This window comes from Cucumis sativus, chromosome 4 (genome assembly GCF_000004075.3).
Source record: "Cucumis sativus cultivar 9930 chromosome 4, Cucumber_9930_V3, whole genome shotgun sequence".
NCBI lineage: Eukaryota > Viridiplantae > Streptophyta > Magnoliopsida > Cucurbitales > Cucurbitaceae > Cucumis > Cucumis sativus.
The window spans coordinates 17,762,777-17,789,172 of record NC_026658.2 but is presented as its reverse complement, the minus strand read 5'-3'; the positions used below and the strand labels follow the sequence as shown (position 1 = coordinate 17,789,172).

The following is a 26,396-nucleotide window of genomic DNA, read 5'->3' as shown; positions in this document are numbered from 1 at the left end:
TCAAAAACAAAAACCCTTTCATGTACCAATTTAGTGGCTATGTATATAAATTGAAAATAATAATAACAATAATAACCCACAACACTATCTATATAATGACCCTTTCATATTTTTCTCTCTATATAAAATCTACTTTTGTAGCTTTGTCACTTTCTTTTGCTTATAGATTCCAATAAGAACTCAATAATGCAACCATTCTCTCTTTATTCATACTTCCATTTTCATTTAGGCATAAAGAAATAACAATAACAATAACAATAATAATAATAATATTATTATTATGAAGAGTACATTTGCAAAGTGGTGTAAGAAAGGTTCTTTAATTTGGGAGTTTTGGGTTTTTGGGAATTTATTTACACTTACCTTTTCATTTTATGACAATAGAAAATAGCAACTTAGGAGTGGGATTGAAAGAAGCTTGGCCCTCTATTTGAAAAGGAAATCTGCCAAACCCTTCCTCTTTTCTTTTTTCCCTTTTCTTTTTTAGTGCTTTTGCTATGTCATATTACTGTTGGATTGGAATCATTTATTTTAGGGTTTAATTAATTTTCTCAATTTTCTGAATCTAACGTGTTTTTATATTTCTTTTTAATCAAAATTCACAAATTCAAACTTCAAATACTGTGTTATGTTATGACCAATTATACCATTTTAAACTTTAATTTACAGATTTTTTAGATATATAGGCAAGTTTATCAAGTAAATAGACAAAAATCTTATAGTTTGATAAACTTACCTAATTATACGTTTAAAAAAAAATCTTAAAGCGTAATTTAGTTAGCATATCCTAAATTACATAAAATGTGTTTTCTTTTCCATTATAATTAAGTTGTTCTAATCTACCATCGTTAAAAATGAGATATTAATATATTTTAAATACCCATAATTAAAAAAAGAGAACATTCGAATCATAAATTTTTTGACCGTCACTAATTATCATATTAGTTAAACTATACTCGTTTTAGCGAGAAGCTAGCTAGTATTTTACAAAATAATTACGTATATGATGGTTATTATAATAAATGGTGTTTGGTTGTTGTTGTGTAAATGTAGGAATCTTACTCTCTATAGTTTCTCTCTCTCACAAATAAGATTCACTATTAGCATATGGTTTAAAATATTGATGCCTTTTAATTTTCACCACTTTTAAATAGAATGAACATATAGAAATTACTAAAAACATTCTCCACATTTTGATATATTAATTGAAATTAAAGCTAATATCCTTTTTTGACCTCTTATTGCTGGTTTTTCTTTTCTTAGTTTTATCTCATGTCTCTACACTTCCATATAAATCAAAATGCCATTAAAATAGATGGAAGTAATCGCCTAATTTTGTACAGATGGCCCTAGGGCTATAATTAAAGATGGACACTCTTTTAAAAAATCAATCAAAAGGTGTCGTTTTGCGTCATCATCTTCTAAATTTACCAATTCCTTCTTCAAAACCACTTGTGTGAATTGAGAACACCACTTGATACACAATGCTCATTATTGACTACAATTTTATTTCATTGTCTCTACACAATGCTCTATGCTCTATGTTATGTATTGAAACTCAATTCTTGATACTCAATACTTAATGCTCTGCCTTTTATTTATGCTATATGTTTGCTTCTCCATCCTTGATACTTAAAATAAATATACATAAAAAAAAATAGTAGAATGAAAAAATAAAGAAAAATAAATCTAGAAAAAAGACACAAAAGGATAAAAGTGAAAAAAACGGAAGAAGAAATTTAAAAAAATAATAAGAAAAAAAAATGAAGACAATCGAGAAAAAAATAGTTGTAAAACAAAGAAAATAGAAGCATTTAGAGCTTGATTGGATCTAAGAGTAGAGCGAGTTATAATAGTTTTTTCCTTGTTTAGGCAATGTTTAGTACTTTTAGTTAGGAATTAGGATTATGATTTGGATTTAAAATAGCTAACATGCACTTACTATTCTTCAACCGCAAGGGGTATTTGTTTCAAGGGTTGGAAAGTTTGTCGACCCAACTTTTGGATAGATCATCTCTAGCCAATCTTCGACCACCACCTTTGGTAACTCCATTGACGAACTTTTAAAAACCAACTCCGGTGTTGTCGCCAACCAACTTCTAGTAATTATCACCAATCAATTTTGAATTTAAAAGAAAAAAGCATTTTTAGCATATATAACAAACAAGAAACTTGTATTTGTAAATACTTTCTAATAAAAAAATTAAAACATATTTTTGTTTTTATTTTAAGAAATTTAGTTTTTACTAGAAAAGTGTTTAAATAAAAATGAAAATTTTGAAAAGAAAAAAAATTAGAAAACATTCCAAATAGACTCTTAGTTTAATTATAAGAATACTTTTAAAATACATTTTCTCTCTTTTTTTCTTTTAGAACGGTTTTCTAAATTATTATTATTAGGTTATCTTTTTAAAAAGTATTTTTTTTATTTAAAATTAATGTTTCTTTCATTTTAGAGATAATGCTAGCACATATATATATAGTGTTGTGTATATATATCAAATAAACTTCACATACAGGCTTCCTTTTGTGTGTATATATGTATGTATATATTTAGGCTATTTGTATATTTACTTAGGCTAATGTGTAGAAATCCCTATTTTAAATTAATAACATTTTTTATTTATTTTTTAAGACCTAGAATTATCTTTTGAACTTAAAAATTACAATGCTTTATAATTTTTTTATTTCTCAAATATAATTTGATAAAAAAATTATAATTTTTTTATTTCTCAAATATAATTTGATAAAAAAATTATAATTTTTCAATAGACGGAAATACTAGTTTATTTCAATTTGAATTTGAAATTAGCATATTCTGATATTTAAAAAAAATCATTCTCTTTTTCAAATTAGTTAAATCTAGAAGTGTATGAAATTTAAATTTTATTTCGAAACCTAGTAAAATTTAAATATTATATATGTATAAATAAATAGATAGATAATATTAAATTTATCAAGATTTGATAAAATTACATATCAATTTTCATAAATGAGGTTATATTATAAAGTTTTATAGCATGTGCATTGTGTAGTAATAAACTAATCTATACTACATATAAAAGCTTTTATATTGAGAAATTTTCTTAGTCAATTTTACCCCTTTAATTATGAGTATTTTTACTATTTATTTGGTGACAATTTTGTCATTCAAGTTCAATGTATATGGTGAATGTTAACTTTTTCTCTTCACTTTTCTAACCATTCAATATTTGATTCAAAAATATTTATTACTCTAATTAACTTCATGGATTGTGGAGAAATTTTTATAGGCATGATAATAAATTCAAGGAAACCTTTTAAAATTCTCTAACCCATCTTTCTACCAATTTATTCGATATAAATGTATGATATCCCTTGTTTGCCTAAGCAACAAATCATTGTTAAGTGAATATGGAAGTGCAAGGAGACAATCAAGATGAAAAGATAAAGATCAATAGTGAATCTAGAAAATCGCATCATCAATTAAGAGAAGAGAAAAATGCAAGAAGACAATATTTATTTCTTCCGTGCTAGAGATTTATACAAATATTTAAATATTTTCTTGCATTTCTTTGTAAATATTATCTACTTTTTTTAGTTGGTTGGAACTATTTTTCTTTTTGTTATTTTTTTTTAGTTATATAAATGAGTTAGAATGAAAAATTTTCTTCCATATTCTTTTCTATTATATTTTCTTTTTGTTTATTTTTAGCTAAAATGAAAAATTAAAATGACAAACCTTATTTTTCATTTCATTATGTCTTCTATCTTAAATTTGTATGTCTTTTATCTTAAATTAGTATATCTCTTTGTTATGCTTTTCTACATCAATACTCTAAAATTTCTGACATTTTTTTGGAAAGTGCATTTTTAAATTTAAAAATTAGTATTATTTTAGATGATAAAAATTTAATATTTAGACATAACAACAAAACCAAAAGAGTTAGGAAACTGAAATACGGTGAAACTAAATTCAAATCAATGATTATAGTTACCAATTTTTAAATTCTTAGCTTAGAAATATTATATGACTTTTATATTATGTATCAACTATGGACGACTTATGAATATTTGTTACAAACATTCAAATTCTAAAATAGTAAAAGACGACAAATTAACTACTTAATCTCATAAAAATCTTAACATTTTATATATACGGATATTTTCTACGTCAATTATCCAATAGTAATTCCTATCATGTTTCTATATATTACTTAAATCTATTTTTATTTTTTCTTCTTTATAACTTATAACTTCTTGTTTCAATAATCTTTAAAAATATAATATAATTTTTTTAAAAAAATAAATTAAATATTATCACATTTTGATATATAACTAAACTTGAAATAAAGGGAATAACTAAAAAAATAAAAGTTTGTACCCACCCTTTTATAAAAATTAATTTTGAAACATCTATATCATTAATTATCATTAAAAATAAAATATTAACTTTAAATAGTAAAAAATGATGAGATATAACTCTCAATTAGGTAAATATGAAAATATAATCATTAGTAAAATGCTACTATAACATATATTATTAATTTTATATTTTTAAAAATAACATGGCATCCACGTGTGTTGCACGTGAAAGAAACTAGTTTGTATAAATTGTAGAAGGTATAGTCTGAACTATGTTTTTCAAAAATGATATTTCATGGAAAAATTGCATCAAATAACAAAAACATTTAGAAAAAAACAGCCTATGTCACCTATTTTTTTGCATGTTGCGAATTTAGCAAAATTAGTGATATCATATGACTATCAGACTATCGGATGGCTATCAGAGAGCTATCGACTTTTAAATTTGCTACTTTTGCAATTTAGAAAATGTAGTGACATGAACACTATTATAATTAAAAAAATTGTTATTTTTGCAAGCGTCTCTATTTCATGTACCTAAATATGTATGAAAAAAGTAATAGTGCAAGAAAATAAACATCTCTCTAAAATAAGAAATATTTATTTTACAAACTGCTATAATCTTGACCCCAAACAGATTATAATACTCTGCAACTCAAACACAACTATAATAACACACAAATTATTATGATCCATAAACTATAATAACTTACTTTGCATCCCAAACAACCATTTAGATAGTAATTTTACCTAGTGAAACATAAGAAAAGCAACATTCATATTTTGGATCACCGAGGAAAGTTTCTCCTAATATGATGAGAGAATATATGATTTTTTTTTTTTTTTTTTGCAAAGGTATTGTAATAAATGCTGGGGTGGAAATTTGAACCCGAGACCTCTAGTCTACAAAAACATACGGGTGTCAGTTGAGCTAAGCTCATATTGGCGAGGAGAGAATATTTTCTATAACATAATTGTTAGCCAATGAAAGGTTTTGGATTGTTTCCTCATATTTTCTGACCGTTATGAATTAGTGTATTCTTGGAGTGTGCTACTGTACTACTAACTTGGATGCATGAGTTTTTTACTTGTTTTTGGTTAACGAAAGGGGAGTTCAACGACACAAAGTTTGGTTCTAAGGTAGTGTGAGACTTGTGCCTGAAAAAAAAATAATGGTCATTTCGAACAATAAGAAGCTAAGTAAAGAATTTAGAAGAAAGAAGTTTTTGAGGATTTAGGTGTTTTGATGCTTGGCGTTCTGGAGACTGTGACACGAGAAAAGAATCTGCGAGCAAGATACAATAGGCGTTTTGAGGGTTAAACGCGAGATGAGATTAGGCGTTGAGGAGTTAGGAATTTTATGAAAAATTTCTAAATTTTATTTAATGGGTCACGTTTAAAGGTTTTAAGCTAAGCATGGTTTAAAAATTTATTAGACTTATATGTGTATTACTTTAAGTAAGAGCTGACAAGCTTAAGGAAAATCAAGGATGATGACTAACCCAATTTGGGATTAGTATAAATTGGGAGGAAGGGTAAGTAGTAAAGGAAGATTATGCTAAATACTTAAAGGAAGACTCACTAACCGAGAAGAAGACTTTTGGAGGGAACTAGGCGTTTTGAAGAAGGAAATTTTGTCAATGAGTAATTTAAAAAAATGTTTAATGTTAATTTTCGAAGCTTTCTTTTGAATTTCTTGTTTATTGTAATGTTGTTTCTATGCGTTAATGTTTATGAAAGGAATAATTTTCAAACCAAAGCTTTTATGCTATGTTAAGTCTTATGCGTGGTAAATGTGTGAAATGATTGTTTGTAAACTATTAGTTTTATTCCTTAAAGCCAACTATATATAAATTAAAAGGATTATATGGTGTAGTGAAGTTGGCCAATGCATGAAAGGAGTGTATTGTGCTTGAAACAACAAAAAATGATCCAGAAAATTCTTCGAGGGATGCAGTTGATGAAAAGAACATCACAATAGTCTATGCGTGAGAATAGTTCATGTTCTTGGTGAGGGAATATAAAAGGCGGCTAATATGTGATTTCTGATTTGTGAAATAAGGCGATGAAAGCCATGTTTATGAAAACAATTTCAATGTATGCCCAAAAAGCTTTTCAAAAGCTATCACTCACCAAGTTTTTACTTGTGTTTTAAGATTTCTCTCTCCTCTCCTAGGTCACCAAGCTTTAAGGCAAAGTTGGGCTAAGAAAGGAAAGCTACCAAATGTTAAAGTTGAACTAAGCCATTAAGTTTTATATTATAACTTACGTACTTAAGGAAGCATGTGAATTGTATTGTTTGATCATCGTCGTTTTTTTAACGTAGGAGCAATCAAATATGTGCAAGGCTGTTAGGGCGCAACAGCTTACAACCACATAAGCGGCACAAAGTCATTCCTTCAAAGACAAACAAAGCTCACTGAACTACATGATCATCTGGTGGACCGTGTCGAGTTATTCATAGAAACACACTCTAGTAGTACTGGTGAGTTCGTTTCACCAGCAATAGAGGATGCTTTTGTAAGTTTAAGAAAACTTTATATTTTGTTATACTTTCAATTCTGTTTTTAAGTCTGATCATCTCGCAAACTTATAAGTTTCTATCGTGCATAATTAAATGGTGTAACTTCAGTCTCAACCCGTCCTAGAGGGTTCTTAACCACTAATTGAGGAGGAGACATGCGAGAGAGTTTTAGGTAGACGACAGGGCTACACAAAAGGTTTTGGTTGAGTCCAAAATCCAAGTCTAGGATGAGTTTCGCTTCATCTTGTATGACCACCAGACACACATGGCAGAGGTTAGTGAACTAAAGGAGAGTCTTGAACATGCTAACTCCAACATAATTTTAGAACAACCCTTGAGAGAAGAGAAGTGAGATCAACAAATGGCGGACCATGCACAACAAATGGAGGAGATGAAAAAGATGATCGAGGAGATGAGTCGAGCATAGAGAGGATCGTGATCACTTGAGGTAAGTACTTGTCAATATTTAATTTGTTTAAATTTGCATATGTGATATTCTAACTCTACTTTTATGTGATTTATAGGTTTGGCGTCCGTAACTAGAGCACTAGAGTATAATATAGTTTTCGGGTTTTTTTTTTTTGTTAATGTAATTGTTTTTGTATTGAACATATTTCGTGTATATTGTTTATAATTAACTAAAATATTTTGATTTTCATCATTTACGGCAAATTTTGCCAACTTTGGGTTGAAGTAAATTAACTAAAACAATAATTACACAAAAACAAAAGAAATAAAATAAAATAAATAATAAATTAACTAAACAAAAACATAATATTAAAAGCTTCCCTGACGCACGTTTGTCACATCGGAGAAGCCTTTTTGCAATGTCACGTCGGGAAAAGTCTTCCTCGACGTGCTGACAAAGTGCGTCTGTGAAATTTTTTCCGTCGTTGACGTGATCTGCGTCGAAAAAAGTATCTCCGACATAGTTGTCGATGTCGATAAACCTTCTCCAATGTTGTTTAGAGTTTTGGCCGACATGGGGCTCCACCGAAAAAGACCCTATTTCTTGTATTGGATGTGTGTAAGGACAGAACATATGTGTGAAAATACTCAGTTGGTAGCTTATAGAACAAATTTTCTTGTACTCCTCTACATTATCATATTGTAGCATTTTAATGTCAGCTTTGTATTGTAACTTAAATCATTGTGACGAAATGTTCAAAAGCCTTTACAACGTCACCCTTGAGTTGTAAAGGATAGAGCCAAACAAACCTGGTATGATCATATCAAGAAAAAAGAATGAATAAGATTAAACAAATTCAGAGCACAAGACTCAAATTCAGAAAATGGCAGAGCATGTGATTTACCAAGTTAAGTTGATATGAATGACAGAAATAAATATTTTCATTTCTTTTGAAGTTCAGATTACATCCTTCAAGGGGTGTCCTAATCATTGATGTCTGACTAGTCTAGAAACAACACTATTGAGGAGATTTACTAATATCCATAGCATCAGAAACACATTTAGACGTCCCTGCAACATCCTCAAATTTGTAGAGGCCTTCATGATAACCCACTTCAAAAGTACTCGACCCATACCCTTGTCCATTATATAAGACAGTAATCGTCATAAAACTCAACAAAAACTCTATTATCTTGTGCTACTAATCAGATTTTTCACGATCTCAAGTACAATTTTAATAAGACTTTTTCATAAGTTAATGTTGAATTTCCAATAGAATTGATAGTTAATTTATCTCCATTATCTACCGTAAAATATGCATTACTTGATCATTCGACTGGATTGTGGATATTATTGTAATCAACAATCACATGATTGGAGGCCCCACTGTTGGCATACCATCTTAAGTTGGTATTTTGGTCTGAGTGTTACTCAGGAAGGGATTGCTATTTTGAATACCCATAATAGCGAAGGAATTTTTACCATTGTTATCGGTTGCATTGTGATTTCCCCTTTGTGTTGTTGGTTGTGGAGGGGACCAATATAATGGTGTTTCCTCTTCCATTAACTATAGTGAAAAACGGTGCATTAGTTCTATTCACGACTCTTTCCGAGTTTTTGAAGTTCAACCTCTATTCGTACGAAAATAATTTAGATTGCATATCTAACCATGAGAAGTTTGGCCTTGCTTCAATCGTTACAACCACTATATTATAATCTTCATCAAGTCCAAAAAGAACTTGTGATACAAGAGCTTTCTTCTAAACACCACCGGACTTCCATTCATTCTGAAGTTATTAATTTTATGAGTCGTAAATATTTAGACATGTTATTATCTTTTCCTCTTTCTTGAAAGGATTGACGGAGATAATCTTCTTCTGTTATGGATTGTACTCCAAACAATTTTTATACTCTTGTCCACAGATCTAGTGAATGTTGATCATATCACATTAGTTGTATAGCAACTTCCGGTGTCATTGAGTTATACAGTCAGAGATGTAGTTGATCTACTACAAACAAAGGCAGATTTATTAAGGGGCCAAGGGACACGTGCTCTCTCACATTATCAGTTTTTGTATTTTAATATTAATTTTGAAGTGTTAGATTACTTTATATATTAAATTTAGCTTCATTTTGCCTAAATTTTGTTTAAGTTCAAATCTTGTTTATTACGATTAATTTTATGAAATAGTTTTTATTCCAAATATCAATAATTTTCTTTCTTCAAATATCAACTTTATTCATAAATTGTCACAAAATAGATTTTGTTCCAAACATAAATAATTTTCCTTACTCAAATATCAATAATTTTCAAAAAAGATTTTTTCTTTTCTCAAATATCAATATTTTTCTTTTCTTAAATATCAAATTTCTTTATAAATTTCAATGATTTCCTAAAAAGAAATAATTTGATTTCTTAGGAGGAATATGATTTTTTAAAAAAAGAAAAACTCATCTAAGATAAAACTCTAACTTATTTTCTAGGCCACATATGTTATCTAACAAAATATTTTTAAAAAAATGCAACAAAATCGGTGATCGAAACTTCCACACCCTCACCAATATTTCATGAAAAATGTATTTTTCTTTTCTTTTCTTTTTTTAGATAAATTTTAAATTTACATATTTAAATTGTCAGAGTTTGTTTGTTGTTACAAACCATAGTAAACATTATTGAGCAGTAGTGAAAGAGATATTTTTAAAACATATTTTAGTTTGTTTATTATACAATGTGTTATGCCCTTATGTAAAATTAATGTATCCACAGCTACAAACATATGAGTGGGTTTATCACTTCTCCAGTCATTTGACTCGCAGTGCTACTTGAGACAACGGTCTAAGAGCTTGATCCTTCATCGTCATTGGTTGCAATGGAGGTTTGTCCCAGAAACTTTGGTGGGCAGGTGATTTCACCTAGAATGTATCCTTCAAGTTTGTGGCTCCGAAGAATTGGTAGGGCTACAGTCTTCCATCACAAGTAATTTCCTCTGTCAAGCTTGATCACAGTGACTTGATTCAGGAGTTGATTAAGAGAGGGAGTATTGATCCTTAATTCAAGGGGTAGCATACCCAATTTATACACGAGAGCCTAAAGAATTAGGGCACAACAATAACAAAAAGGAATAAACAATAACCCAATATTTTTACACTTGGCAGAGTTTAATAGGAGGAGAGAATATTTTCTATAACATAATTGTTATCCAATGGAAGGTTATGGATTGCTTCCTCCTATTTGCTGACTGTTATGAATTGTATTCTTGGAGTGGCTGATTGGGTTTTTGATTTCTCCTTTGGTTTCTTCTTTAATGGGGGAGGAGAGCAAGAATTGGCCTGCCCTCAACAGAAGAAGAATTCAATGGTATATTTTTCCTTTTAATTGAATTAAATGACCAATTGGACTTGTATTTTTGACTTTGTAAATGTTCAAAACCGACCATAGAGAGAGAGAGTTCAAATTGCTTTCATAAGCATTCATTTATATAAAGAGTTGGATCATTTTCAGTCAAATATATTCTCTTTTTTTCAAAATCTATAATGATACATATAAGTGTTTTCACCTAATTAGTTTTTAGTTCAACCATAAAGTAGACTATTTGAATATGATAGAAAACGAGACTCAACATTCAAATTGGCTTTATTTCATTCAATTTTTGTATTCTCAAAGCAAATATCGACATTTTAATGAAGTGTATATCGTAACATGATGGGCTAAGGATTTGTTGGAAGTGCAATATATATCTCTTAAATACTTGACTTCGTCATTAGTGTTTGTTGGTTGATTAAAATAAGTTTACTTGGTCAAACATGTCACACTAACTTCTACAGAAATGGCTTTTTGGGAATGATACCCTTAAAAAAAAAAAAAGTGAATTTATATAGAGGAAATGCAAATAAAAGGAGAGGAACACAAGGGAAGATGTAGGTGAACCACCAAAAGCCATTGTTGTGTGACACTTTAGTCATCATCATGTTAGGATTTGGTGAAGAAACCCCAATTCTCTCCCTAAAAACTCACACCAAAACAGCTCTCTATTTTTTCTCTTTATAAATATTTGATTATAAAGTCAACATTTGTCCCACAAATTACATTTTGTTAGACTTAAAAAAAATATTAATATAGAAATACAATGGAAAACAATCAAACTAAAATGAGAGGGAAAAAAAGGTGTTACAAGAATTAGATATAATAATATAAATGTTAACAACCCTATTAAATATTATAATTTAAGTAACGTATTTGTCAATAAATAAATGAAGATCTCCTACATTTGAAAGTGAAGATTTGCATCTATGATCCCATGGTCAAAAGTGTACTTAACATTGAGTTATGATCCTGGAATTAGCTGTGAATGGATTAATTATTTTTAAGAACATTTGCTTGCCCTAAAGTTTCAAAAAAAAAGTGTAGGTCTTTGTGCTAAAGAAGAAAACAATGCAAATTGTTACAAAAATAAAATTGTCACTTTAATATGTAAAAATATAGCTCCAATAATTTAAATTTTGTACGTTTGAAATAATCCCAATTGGAAAAATATCAATAATCCAGATTTTCCCTCCAACAGTGGCATTGCTTGAGAATTTGGTCATTAGATTTGACATCTCAAGCTTTTTTTGAACTTAAAATATATAATCAATTTTTTTGTAGATCTTTTTAGTTTAATAGTATCAGAATTTAGCTACTTTACAAGAAAAGAGGTGGTTGGTAAAAAAATTCAAAAAACATCATTTTGTTTTAGACCATTTGTTCAATTGCCGTAAAGAGATAGGCTACATTGGTGTGTCAAACAAAGGTCTTGAGCCGAACAAAACAACATTAAGCCCGAACAGTGGACTATCCAGAAAATGATTCGGGCCTAGGAGGTAGCAGCCTCATCTCCACTTTGAAACGACGAATTTAACTTTAAAAAACAGGAAATCTAGGAAGCGTAAATAATGTTCCTTCCATTGGGAAACCCAGAAACACAATCAGCAGGAAATTAAGCCCATAAACAAAGACAACTGTTGTTACCACATTTCACTCATCCTTTTCTTCATCTCTACGAAACAATATGAAACTAACCAAATCCATCAGGATATAGATAGATGTCATATGAGGATGGCAATGTCAGAATTGCTTCTGCATATCCATAAAGCCATTCCTTTCTCCACTCCCTCTCCCATCCTTTTTCCCCATTATATAAATTCTTCCCACATTCTGATTCCCTTTCCCAAATCATTTCTCTAACTAACAAAACTAATCACCAACTTCCACCATTTCCAAACATTTGTTCGTCTTTCCCATGTCTTTGACCCCACCCCAATCTACAACCAACAACCGCCATACCACAACCTTCCAGCTCTACTGGTGCCACCAATGCCACCGCACCGTTACCCTCGCCTCAGCACACCCTTCGGAGCTCACCTGCCCACGCTGTTTTGGGCAGTTCATTGAAGAGGTGCAACTCACACTCCCTGAATTTAATCCCTCGCCAGAGGGTCGTTTATTTGAAGCCCTCTCACTAATGCTCAACCAGCCGATTCGTATCTTCAATAACAGAACCCCAAATGGGAACCGCCACCATCCACCATGGCACAGGTTCGAGGAATTTGATCGGAGATCGTTTAGTGATCCTGAAGGAGATGAATTGCCTCAATGGCGAAGACGATGGCGTAGTCGAAGTCTGGACGAGAGGGACAACTTTGGCCAACAACCTCCAAATCCAAATCGGTCTCGTACTGTTATCGTTTTTGGTCCCCCTGACCAACTTCAGCCAATCCAGCCGATATTACCACGGAGGATCAGTCCAAGAGACTACTTCACTGGACCACAACTAGATGAGTTAATTGAAGAGCTGACGCAGAACGACCGACCAGGACCGGCACCGGCAAGCGAGGAGGCAATCGAGAGAATTCCAACGGTGAAAATAGAAGCAGAGCATCTGAAGAACGAGTCGCACTGCCCAGTTTGTAAGGAGGAGTTTGAAGTGGGGGGAGAAGCAAGGGAGTTAAGTTGTAAGCATATATACCATTCGGAGTGCATAGTACCATGGCTTCGGCTTCATAACAGTTGCCCGGTTTGTAGGCAAGAGATGCCGTCATTTACACCGGAGAATGAAGCGTCGAGTAGTTCTGAAGAGGAAGGGATGGGGAGAAGATGTGCCAGATGGTGGAGTCACCTGGTGCCTTGGCCATTTCGGAATAGGTATAGGCAGATTAGTCCATTTCCACGGAACCGCTTCGATGCTTCTTCTCGAGGTGATGCATAATTTGTTCTTTCTACTCTTCAAAATAATGGAATGTCTCCAGAATAGGGATATTGATATACGAATAAATAAAATTTGTATGACCATAACTAAAGATGCACATACAATAATTAGGGATCTATTGCTGATGATCTTACATTTGTTATGTCTCTAATGGGAGATAAAATCATGCCTAAAATTATTTTCCTCTTCATCCCATTATTCAAAATCTTCGGCCAAAGAAATCAATTCGCATACTTTCTACGGGCGGAGAAACAATTTTACGAATTAAAAAATCATTTAAAAAGCTAATGCATAAAATTTAAAACTAATAAATAAATAAGTATATATACATATTAAGAAGTTTCACGAATTCTACTAAATTGAAAATAAAAGCATAAAAAGTAAACAAATAAAAACAGTTCTATAATCCCATCACGGATTCTAACCCAGATATTTTATTTCATTTCCCAGAAATTAATTCAAGGGGTGGTTCATCCTACCTCTCTTCCTCAGCCCTTCTAATGTCGATGTTTATGCTGCAATTAACTTGGATTATACTTGAAACTTTTCGCTAGGAATGTAAAATACATGTGGGCGTGTACGAAGACACTGTTAAGGAAAAACGTATTCATTAGATTCATTACCATGGTACACATTTGGTATGGCATGCCACTCCATTGCCTTCTTTCAAATATCTTCTAATTATTCTACGGTCTCAACAAAAGCACTAATCAGATGATTCAACTCTTTGATTTGCAGGATTGAGATTGTCCTAAGAGATCAGTCTCCAACGTATATCATTTCGATTGTGTTAGTTTGAAGCATCTTTCATGTTCTAAACTAAAACATCTTTCTGAAACCCATGCCCATTACACTGGCAGGATGCTCTCATTTCTACCCAATTTATAATATCTAAATAATCTACAATAAGCACAAAAAAACATGCAAGTGCAACACAAACAATGAATACCAAAATTACCAAAGAATTCCTATGTAAATGATACAAGGTAAGCGTTATTTTCACTACCATAAATGCATTTGTATTTTTCTTTTAAGGGAGGAAAAACAAGTGTTAATCCAAGACCAAAATTCATAATCATATATTAACTTGCAATTTTCACTCTGATCATTAAACCTAAATATATTACCTGAACTGTGTGTGAGGCCCCATCGGCAATATTAAGCTGGTGGTCATCATTTTTACAAAACAAAGGGAAATGGCAGAACTTGATCACAGGCAAATGAGATCAGAGAACTCAATGAAAATAAAAATAACTTTTAGCGGTAGTGCTAAAGATGCTTTACCACAGAACCAGTTCTTATAACAATCGGTTGTTATGAAATTTTTTGTCAAATGTTAGGTTACGCCACCATATATCAATTTAAAAGAATCTTGACCACAACTCCCTTACTCGCCTTCTGTCCGAGTTCTCTTCTCCAGTTGCTTGGAACCACAGGCAGATATCAGCATGGATGTTTCACTTTATGAGAAGACCCAGCATGGAACCCTTCTGTGTATGCTGTGTTCTTAAATATCATCTGCAGTAATAAATGCATCATAAATCACACACTTCAGCTTTTATTCATGTGAAATAACGTATAAACTGAGAACAAAGAAAAACTGCTGGACTTAAAATTGATAAAGCTGTAAGCAATTCAAGTATTTAGAAATTAGAAATAGCAAGTGCAAAGCTTTTAAAGCTGTTTTACGTTGCTCCAGAAGAAGAAAATAAGTCATCATTTTAAGTAAAATACTCACAGAAAGATTGTTCAATTCCGAGCTGAGATGTCTCTTAATGCTGTTTGACACCGCGGCTCCCAAATGCTCTCCATGTTTATTAACTGTCTCCTCTGTCAGCTGTCAAACTTGATTTTGTCAGTTCCAGAACAATGACAACTAAGTGGATAGTAATGGAAAGAACAGTATACCTGTGAGAGCACTATTGCTGACGTCTTATCAAGGATCTCTTCCACAAATTTTTCCACATTTGCATAGGTTGGTTGAACCTTGGGTGTAGGTTTGTCCTTTCCAACTTTCACAGTGGTAGATGGTTTGACTGTGTTCGCTGTTTTAAAGGGAGAAACTCGTTACTTTAGCCAAAAGAAGATCATTTAGTACGGCCACTGTGACATTGCTAGTTCCTAAATGAGGGAGGAAGACAGCCCATCCACCCAATTGGCATTATTCGAAATAATTATAGCATTAATTAACAGAAATGTAATAAGGCATAAGATATTTTCTTGATGTTATAGTCGGGTTGGGCTATACAGCAGTTATGCAATTAGTGAACCTTCAATTATTATTTAGCCAGTGGTTCGAAAAAGACTAGAAAGCAGTGGGAAAATAAACTCTATGTACTTACCTACATGTGTAAAACAGAAAAAAGCGTAAAGGCAAAAATTACATAACCTTACCAAACCTAACATTCAGATGCCCCATTCATCAGTCCTGAAGAAACAAAACCTACATAAAATTTAATCCCCTACACTAATTTATTTCCCCTATTTTTTTGTACTATATAGCTTATAAGCATAAGGTTCATATTCTACCTGCAACTGCTTTAGACTTCTTGTCAGTAACACCGTGATTTTCATTAGAATCCGGGTGAGAAGATACTTTCTCTGGTGTATCAGGCACAAGGGAAGAAACAGAGGGAACAAGTCCGGCAAGATCTGGGGGTTGATCCTTTCCTACAGAAGGATTAGCCTGCAGATAGGGAATCAAAATCAACCAAGTAATGTACTTTTTAAATGAAGTTAATAATCAGCAGACATGTATTCACCTCCAAGTCAACATATGAAGGGTCTCTCCCAATCGATTGAAGGAACTTGTCGAGATTACTGGTATTAATGGCTGAAAACATCAATATATAAAGTGGATTAATTTAAGTTATAAAAGAGCAGGCAATGGTCTATTTATATATCACACTTATGCAAGAACAAAGAATGCTATATCATGAAAGATTAACATGGAAGAAATTTTCTACGTTCTATACATATAGAAGGGGAGAAAAATCACTAAAAAAGTAGATCGACCAAGATAAACATGGAACGGAACGATATTGTCAAACACACCCAAATACACAAAAGAAAGCGACCATCAAATTGAAGAGCGGAACCCGGAATAACATTATCTAGCAAGTGGAAAATATATAGCAACACAAAAATTCAGAATTGGGCATCTAAAAGACGAAGTTTAAGCAATCTATTTTTCAGAGAGGTGAACAAAGGAAAAAAAATATAAATGAAAATACACCGCCCTTACATATTGATGTTTCGTTTGACAGAGGATGAAAGAAGCAAAACTCCTGGCCTTTAAATCCCTGGTCTAACAACAAGGCGACATCCCTGCACGAGGAAAGGGTTACAATGGCACATAATAACTAGAATAAAATACAATAAATAGATGGTTAGTTCTGCCGATATTAATGTGCACAAAATAAAAGGCAAAAACACTATGTTGTCCCATGGATTATCACATAATCCCGGATATGAATGTCGGAAAAGTTAGCTCTTCTTATAACTATTTATAGATTGTATATTTCTAAACGTTCACACTGTTCAAGTGATAACTGCATATATCTTAAAGATTTCCTGCAACAATACACATAACAACAAAGCAAAGAAAGCTACTGATAATGAAAATGAAACATATCAAGAATAAAATTTTGCTGAACTGTTGATAGATGTCGTGAAATAAATCTCGACAACTAAAGAATGCATACCGTGCTGTTTTATTGATGAGTGCAAATGGAGTAACACAGCCCAGGGACACCTATCAATTTGTTCAAAAGATGAGCACGTGCAAGATCTAACAAAATGAAGTGAAAGAATTATATCAGCCTGAATTTCCCTGACCTTAAGTTTCTCACCCAATGCTTCCTCGGGAGCCATTCTCAGACCACCTTTACCCAAACCAAGTCTCACAGATAGAACTGCATGACTAAAATGCACCATTAATCATATCACACTATAAATATAAGATCATAGAGTTTCTCCTTAAATACCAAGCACATGTGACTGCGTCTCTGACTTATAGACCCTAAATATAAAGAAGAAAAATTAACAGAAATCAATGGCGTGTAAAGTGTACAGACCTTTTAGATCCACTTTGGTGTCTGCCAATGCAGAAACAATATAGTATCTATTCTTTTTGTCCTGCATATTAGCGGAAAGTATCGCAGGTGTTAAAAACATACATTGCAACATAGAATGCATGTTCTAATAACTACAATTATGAAGCAGAAACAGTTTGTTCAGATGTCTACCTTCAAAAACAGATTCTTACTGAGGCCACCCCCCAAATTTCCAACATATTTTGCCTGAATGTGGATTAGGCCATACTTAATCCCGTTAGTTTGTATATAAATTAAAATTAAAATGAGAAGTGTGGATTTATAGTTTATTCGCTCCTTTTTTTTCCATACAGAATTAAAATTACCTGAGCTTCAACTGTCAATACAGCAGGATGTTCGTACCTGGAAAAATCAACTTGAAGATCCTACAGAGTTATTAAAATTAAATTAGTCATCGGATATCAATCTGGAAACAGTGAGCAATTATGCTAACAAGCTCCGTCCCCAATCTAGGGGAAATCAATCTGAAGCGTCGTACAAACTACAAAATCTGACAGAAACCGAACCATTCGTATGTCATTCCGTTCTGAGGCTACTCAAAGCAAGTGAATTATAACGCGAATCTCAAAAGAATAAGAATTATCGGAGCTCTACATAAACTCTACGAGAGTTGTCTAGCATTGGATGAGGAGAAAGAAACCTACGCCCTCGTACTGAGAAGGAGATATCAAGTAGCATGTAAATTGATAGAGAAAGAGTGAAAAATGTAAGTACCTGCAAGAGGGAAAGTAAGTGTTCCCTGGTATAAACCTCCTTCGCCATACTGAAGCAGAGAGATGGAATTGAGAGCAAAGAAGCGCGCCGGAGAGAGGAGAGTACAGAGTAGGACGAAGGTTTAGACGAAGAAGGAACGCCTATGGAAATCCAAGAGAATCGATTGCCGGGTGGTGAAGGGCCCCCAGATTGGTAAAAATTCATGACGGCGTCGCTGATTTGGGCTTCTCGTTGCGGCCCATTGGACTTCAACATCAAATTTTCAAGTGGTCGTCGTTAGCTTGTTATCAATTGCCAAAACTTTCTAATTGGTACTTCCTTTGTTATAATTTCTGTTAACTTGCAAACGGAGTTGTGAGATGAAGTCATGTCATCCTACTTAAAGAAAATAAAAGCTATGTAAATAGAGATTATAGATAAAAAAAAAAAAAAAAAAATGGTTTAGCAACCAATATTTCTGTTGCTTAATCTGTTTTTTTCAATTTTATGTTTCACTATTCTAAGAAAATCTAAAGAGTTATAAGATTTGCAACCAATATTTGCGAAGCTTAGTTTGAATTTTTCTCAAAACTTCCTCGTTAAGTTGCAGTTATGAAAAAGAAAGAAAAAAAGATCATTTCATTTCTCTATTTCATGGTTAATTGTTTTATACATTTTGTAGAAGTTAAGATACACAAAGAGGAAACCCCATTCCCCCATCCCTAAATCATACCAGCAACAAGCTTAATGGATTGAATTTTGAGAGAAGCTAAGCAATTTGAAGGTGTAATGAAATTTATAATGGACCACATCATTCGAAAGGAAAATAAACAAATGAAAACTCCACCACTACATATGTTGATAGTAATAAATAATCATTTTAATTTCTTATTTGGTTTGTAATAAATAATCATTTTAACTTACTCTTTGGAACAAATATAAAGTTTATAATAAATAGAGAACGAAGTAAGTAATCCACACATATGGTCAAGTAAACAATTATTATGAATAATGATTTTTAAAAAATCATTTAAAATATTTAATATTATTTGTAACAATTTTGCACCCAAACAAAATAGGTTTGGTTTTCCAAATTCCATAACTTAAAAAATATAAATTGTCGGTAACATATAAAATAAATTATTTGTAATACATATGATTATTATTGGTCTTTTACTTTGCATTTTGACTCCATTATTTTACATAAAAGGTCGTGATAACAACGTGTATTTCTACAAGTTTTCGCCTAGGTAGTTATTGATGCTGGGGTATGATATAAAGTTAGTCTTTGGCCTTTAAAGGTTATGTATGTTTGGCGTCTAAGTTTTAGACATGTAACATTTTAGTCTCCATATCTATAAGAATAGATTTGTCTTTTCTTCGAGTTTTCAATGTGTACTTTTTTAGGCCATGAAGTGTCTCAAGTAACTTTATATTTTTATTTTAACTAGTTATATAATATTTTAAATTAGAAAAACAATTTCTAAAAACCATATCTTCTTACAAACTACTTTTCAAATTTTAAATATCATATAATTGTTTTTTAAAATAAAAAATATATCCTGTTTCTAGGACCTTTTAAACCTATTTTCATTTTAAAAAATAGCAAGATATTGAAACTTTTTACAAAAGTATATAAAAATTTATTAAAATTGTTATAGCTCATATTAAAATTTTTTGCTATATTTTGTAAATTGTTTCGATTTGTACTATTCATAATAATTTTCTTTTTAAAAATCTAAAAACTAAAGTGATATATTTTGAAAACATCATCAAATGGGTATATTTTTTAAAATTAAAAACTAAAAAGAAACATTTTTTAAACTGAAGGACAAAGCAGAGATAAGTCTAAGACTTAAAGAAAAGTAATTTTTGTAAAAATATATTGAATAGAAAGTAATAAAAATATGTTTTTATTTTGTTTGAGATGATTGTGTATTATAAAGTATTATGAAAAGGTGAATTGGGGGAGTGGGGGTTTAAATATGTGTAAGGACAAATGGGGTCCAAAAAGATTTAGAAAAATAGTTTAGTTTTGTTGAGGAAGAAGCACCGTGGTCCTTTGAGGTTACCCAGCACCGTCCAAATACAACGTCTAACATCTCATCAACAACAATTCAGGATGGGACCCCATCATTTTGCTCACTTAACATCTTCACGTTTCATCCATTCATTTCTCCATTTTAAAAAGAAAAAAGAAAATTAGTCGGTTTCTTCTTTTAGGAATGGGGTAAAAAAAACCCAAACAAATTGTACACTCATATCACAAATTCAAGTACAATTTGCCACCAAATCGTCTTAGCTTCAAAACCCAAAGCAAATCCTCATAGCTTCATGCTTCAAAGAATTCATCACCACTTGAACTTAAGGCCAGTCGAAAGAGCACAACCTAAATGATCATGAAGCATCCAATCCAAGTATGCACAATTAAGCACAATATTACCTTCTAACAAACTTATTTTATATCTAATTTAGTTGACAAAATAGCTATATATATATATATATATATATATACACACACACACACCAAAAATTAGGCCATATTTTTGGGAAACAAATTTATTTTTGTATTGGCAAATGACATAAGTATTTTTTTTTTTCTTTTCTTTTCTCTTCAGAAGACAAATGAGAATAAATAAAAGAAATGAATAGTGAGAAAATAGAACAAAATGGAATTAAAGGCACGGCTTTGGCAACAAATAAGGTGAACTTAATTAAACAAAGAGAGCGACCCTTTGCTTTGTATTTAATATATGATTGATTTTGTCTATAAAAACTAACAAAAAGATTTCCATTTTGGATGGTCACACTGCTCACGGTTTGACCTCACCTTAAACCCCACTTTAGTAACTAATAATCTCATTTTCTTAAATAAAAAAAAATTAACTATATATTTTTTTTCTTTTATATGATTTACCAATTTTTAAAATACTTAAATTCCTAGTAAAAATATATTTTTAAATACTACTTTTGTTTTATTATTATTAAGTTGGGTTGTACAAAATAGATCCTAAGTATTCAATGTGACCTATTTTCAATATTTGTCTTATAAGTTCTTTAATCTTCAATTTATGTTCTAATACTTTTAAAATTATTTAATAATTTAAATCACATGTCTAGTAAATGCTCTGGACTTTGAACATTTAATTTTGTGTTTATATAATCCCGTTAATACAAAGTTAAATAAATATTAGACGTAAATTTATGAATGTAATTATATATATATACATATATATAGGTAATATAATTTATTTAAATTTGAAGGAAGAAAACAAAAAACGAAAAGTTGTCAAGCACTTTGAAATGGATGGTTTTGATTGGATGAATTGTAGTATCGTCATGTTTTATTTCACCATGAAAATAAAATTTCAACCCATCTTAATCAATTATTTATTTGATGGACATTGCAATCCCAAAACCAAAAATCTTCGGTACTCACCTAATCATATCAAAATCATTTCATATATATTCACATTTTTTTTATTTTTTTTAAATGCAATTAAAAAGAAACTAAATTTTATCATATACACCATACCCTACCAACACATAAAATTTTAATATACATGTAAATACTTTGGTTTATTTTACTATATTTGAAGTAATTAAAATAATAATGTCATTCAAATAGAGTATTGTGTATTGTGTTTGAAAATATAATTTGAATAATAGGTAATCCATATAATTGGCTAATTTCCGGAATTTAGGAGAGTTTATGCAAAGGATATGAAGGGTATCAATCAATCAGATATAAAATTATTTATATGTCAAACTCTAATCTAATCTAAAGAATTGACCTCCAAAAACTGGAAACAATAAACCCCATCAATATTCAATCATACTATAACGACCCCTGCCCTATAAAACACCCAATCATAATTTAATTCCTATTTATGGTAAAATATTTTTCCCCTCTCTATTTTCCCAATTTGTTTCTTCAAAATATGTTTCTTACATTTGTAGATAATAAAACCAAGACAAACCAACTGGACAAACAATTTTATATAAAGATTTTCTAGCAACATGTAATAAAATAAATGAGCATCTGTAAATATAGCCTCAGATTTGAAAAGCATTTATTAATATAAAATAATGTACAAAAATTTATAAATATAGCAAAATTTAGATATAGTTGATAGAGTTGAGTGATAAACCCATTTAAAAGTATATTAAATTTTATTATATTTGTAATTTTTTAAAATATATTTTTGATATATTATTACATTCTTTAAAAATGTCTAAATAGTTTCTTGCAAAATTTGGAATTTTAAAAGTTAATCAGTCTACCCTAAATTTTATAAGGTAAAAATTTAAAACTTTTAATTTTTCATCAAATAGATCAATTTCAAACCACTCAAAACTTAAATCTGTGATCTTGAAAGTCTTAGACAAAATAAACCCACTCCAAATTTCACTACTAAACTTATAATTTAACCAATTTTATTACCTATCACAAATTTAATATTCACCCATTATTCTATAAATATATATATATTTTAATAGACTGACTTTAATTTATGTGTTCTTTTTTAAGAAAAAATAAAAAACGAGAAGAAAAAAAATAAAGGTGGATTTATTAGGGAGTGGTAGCTGTAGTGATTGGGTAATTGCACAACCAGTTAAAATCTCTACAATTATTTTTACAAAATAATTTTTATTCTAAATATCAATAATTTGTTTTCCTTACGTATCAATTTTTTTTATTAATTATCACGTAATAGATTTTATTTCAAACATCAATAATTTTCTTTCCACAAATATAAGCAACTTTTTTTTTCAAATATCAAATTTTTCCCTAAATTTCAATGATTTTTCAAAGGGAAGACAATTTGATTTTCTAAACAAAAATTTTAAAAAAGAGGAAAAAACTAAGATAAAACTTTAACTTATTTTCTAGTTCCCATTTGATATTTAACAAAAAAAATTAAATTAAAATGCAACAAATTGAATGAATCCAAACTTTCACTCTCTTAACAATATTCCATAAAAATGTATTATTCTTTTTTTTCTTTTACTTTTTATGTAAATTTAAAATTTACATATTTACATTATTGCCAAATATTTTCATATTGATACATATTTAATATATGTTCCAACAATGTGACGAAGAATAGAGACGAGAACGATACTTTAATTTACAGTACTGAGTTTATAATATTGATCTAGGTCAGGTTATGGATTGGATCAATCAAAAAATAATTTTTATATTCGAAACCTATGGAAATTTTCGATCTTTATTTATTGCTACAAATTTATTGAATGTTATTGGAGAATCAGTAAAACGTCGAGATATTTTTTAAACATTTTAATGTATTTATTATATAGTGTTGGATGTTCCTATATAAAAGATCTGTAATGGAAGAGGAATATATTTTTCAAAATAACGTTCAATGTACTCGAATTACAAAAAAGTTGTTAGGTGTATCTCTCATAAAAATATAAAATCTTTGTGGATGGTAAATAAAGTTAATTTGAGTATGTTTGTTTATTTACCAAGTATAGTAAATGTTATATTAAATTTATCATTATCAATTAACTTAAATTTTGAGGCTAAGTTGCTAAGAAATTTTTAAAAGTAGTAGATTTTACAAAATATTGATAACCTATAGTAAATTCTATCACCGATAGTTATTGATATATTATAGTAATAGAAAAATCTTTTAGTGATAGAATCCAAAATTTTTCTATAACTTGTAAATATTTTAATTTATTTTGGTATTATAAAAAATGTAACTTAATTTATTCGGGTGGGCAATTTTGGTACAATATCTTCTCTTAATACCATTCCAAAAGCTTAAATTGAGAGGAAGAGCAATTTAATGTAATATATCCAAGTACAATTACTAACAGTGGTGAGTTTTTTTTTATATGTAATTGTTATTGTTTTTTTTCATTTCTTGAGAAAACTGATGTGAAGCTTTGACCAAGTACATTTCTCTTTATTATAAATACATTTTTGGTTTTCCTTATTGTTTTCTTTTTTATTTTAAACATTTACTTATAGAAAATATAATAATTTTCTTTTATAGATTATAGATGGAAAATAAAATTAAAACTATTTAGGAAAAAAATATAACCCGAAAAAACTTACCTGAGGAATTTAATAGAAGTTTTTAAAAAAATTAGGCCTCTTTTAAGATCTCCACCTATATGTTTTACATTACGCCGCTTCTCATATATTATATAGACACCGACGGCGATGAACATAATTAATCACTCAATAGAAGAACAATTATGAATTAACATTTCCATTAATATAATAATTATAATATAATTAACAATTAATAACAATGATTACTCATTACAAAAATTACATTAACGTTTTTCATCATAAAACCAACGTGTACAGAGATTAGTTTGGAAGAAAAAAAAAAAGTCCAAATCTCATGTGAGTTCGTTGGTTAATTGAAAAGAAAAACATCATATTTTTGGTCACGGTCAGTAATATCTTCAAGAAATTTACGAAGATTTTTAAAAGAAATATAATATAATGTAGAAATGAAGTAAAGATAATTTTTACTTTTTCTGGTATACCCTTTCTTCAGCAGAAGCTCCACAATCTGATGTCACTTTCTTCTTCCTCAAAATGATCCATTTTACCCTCAGCCATGGAATCAAAATCAAGCCAACCGTCGGTAAATATTTGGTCAATGTACTTCGGTGACTGAAGGGCATCAAAGTAATTGCACCAAGATTCCATTTCTGCCGTCGGTTGATCGAATTCATTGTAAAAACCATCGGATGTCACAATGACCGACATCTCATCTTCAGGCTGATCAGACGGTGTGGAAGATGTCGACGTCGACGGCGAAGATACGGCGGAGGACGGAGGAGTGACGACCGTGCCGACATTATCTGGGAAGCCATTGGCGGCGGCGGCGGCGAAACGTTGGATGGATTTGGGAGACATAATGGCATCGTCGGAGGTATGAATGTGGTGGTGGTGGCGGCGGAAGTGACTGTTGTTGTCGAAAATTTGAATGGAGTTAGCAATTTCCGGGAAGTTGAGGCTGGCGGAAGCGCCTTTAAGACACAAAAGTGCAGCGTCGTAAGCACGCGCGGCTGCTTCCGGCGTTGAATAAGACCCTAACCAAATCCTGGTCTTCTGATTCGGCGCTCGAATTTCAGATACCCATGAACCCCAGCTCCTCATTCTAACACCCTTATACTTCTTCTTAAACGGCGGAGGCGGTGGCGCCAGAGATGATTCGACCGCCGTCTTCTCGACTTTCTTCACCATTTATGAAATCCCCAAATTTGGAAGAACAGAAATAGGTAGGAAATAAGAATTGAAATTGAAAGAATGGTTTTTTTCTTTTTCTTTTTTGGGTGGTGTTTTTGATTTAGGTGTGAAGTGAAATAATGGAATGTGATAGGAAGTGAATGAGATTTATATAGATGATTGAAAATTGAAAATTTGGAGTATGGATCTAAATGGCTTATCTGTTAGTCAATCAAAGCATGTCACTCAACACATGCAAGAATGGGGGACAGATGTTTTTCTTGTATTTAATATTAATATGGCTGCACTACAATTACTGTTTTGCCCTTTCTATTTATCCACATGGGATGTGAAATCTACCTTGGTTTGTAAGGATGGGATTGGGGAAGAAAAAAGAAACCTACCTAGCTACCTCCTCCTTCAACTCGTATTGAATTCGTCAAATATGTGTTATATATTCTTTTCTTTTCTTTTTTATGTATATATATCTCTTTTTGTCACATTATTCTACTCTTAAATTGTCCATCATTTTCATAATACCCCCAAACAATATATCCACTTTTCCAACTTTATTTCTTTTCTCACCTCCAATTTTTTCATTTTCATGCTACACATAATATAGTTCAAAATAAACAAATTTATACTTAAATTTATTTGTACTACACATCACCACCATTCAACTAATCTCACTTTTTGCCATATCAAAATAACGTAACACCCTGTTTAATTACTTTTAACACCCAGTTTGTTTTTAATTTCTTTTTTCCTCCTTCAACGAGTTCTATGTACTATGAAGAAGTGAAAACCATGTGTTTCTACAAAAATAAATACATATAAGTAATAAATG

General features: G+C 30.7%; 3 protein-coding genes and 1 long non-coding RNA gene across 9 annotated transcripts; 2 read left to right on the top strand and 2 right to left on the bottom strand.

Annotated features, from left to right (window-relative positions):
- The first annotated feature begins 5,915 nt into the window (after positions 1-5,915).
- On the top strand, positions 5,916-8,383 carry LOC116403463. 2 transcript variants are annotated; one of them, XR_004216220.1, is made up of 4 exons: positions 5,916-6,354; positions 6,671-6,864; positions 6,977-7,316; positions 7,393-8,381. It is a non-coding gene; the product is annotated as an uncharacterized LOC116403463 (long non-coding RNA). The 2 variants fall into 2 exon arrangements; XR_004216219.1 differs by lacking the exon at positions 5,916-6,354 and having other exon boundaries at positions 6,365-6,864; positions 7,393-8,383.
- Positions 8,384-12,291: 3,908 nt separating this feature from the next.
- LOC101215288 (E3 ubiquitin-protein ligase RZF1) lies at positions 12,292-14,556 on the top strand. 5 transcript variants are annotated; one of them, XR_969286.2, is made up of 3 exons: positions 12,292-13,511; positions 14,077-14,149; positions 14,261-14,556. XR_969286.2 is itself a non-coding variant. In XM_004142645.3 (2 exons), exons 1-2 carry the CDS (start codon positions 12,557-12,559, stop codon positions 14,275-14,277), a joined length of 972 nt encoding a protein of 323 aa, XP_004142693.2. In that variant the 5' UTR covers positions 12,292-12,556; the 3' UTR covers positions 14,278-14,556. The 5 variants fall into 5 exon arrangements, 1 of the variants encoding a protein (XP_004142693.2); XR_004216118.1 differs by having other exon boundaries at positions 14,077-14,160; XR_004216116.1 differs by having other exon boundaries at positions 13,973-14,149.
- A 34-nt stretch (positions 14,557-14,590) lies between these two features.
- On the bottom strand, positions 14,591-18,513 carry LOC101217512 (proline--tRNA ligase). Its single transcript, XM_004142573.3, has 12 exons — positions 18,352-18,513; positions 17,943-18,002; positions 17,770-17,823; positions 17,599-17,659; positions 17,360-17,436; positions 17,227-17,276; positions 16,767-16,849; positions 16,285-16,355; positions 16,052-16,208; positions 15,431-15,567; positions 15,261-15,359; positions 14,591-15,040 (listed from the first exon to the last, which is right to left on the bottom strand). Exons 1-12 carry the CDS (start codon positions 18,397-18,399, stop codon positions 14,966-14,968), a joined length of 972 nt encoding a protein of 323 aa, XP_004142621.1. The 5' UTR covers positions 18,400-18,513; the 3' UTR covers positions 14,591-14,965.
- A 6,065-nt stretch (positions 18,514-24,578) lies between these two features.
- LOC101215527 (ethylene-responsive transcription factor ERF014) lies at positions 24,579-25,784 on the bottom strand. The gene has a single exon (XM_004142646.3). The coding sequence runs from the start codon at positions 25,565-25,567 to the stop codon at positions 24,869-24,871; it is 699 nt and encodes a 232-aa protein (XP_004142694.1). The 5' UTR covers positions 25,568-25,784; the 3' UTR covers positions 24,579-24,868.
- Positions 25,785-26,396: the final 612 nt, after the last annotated feature.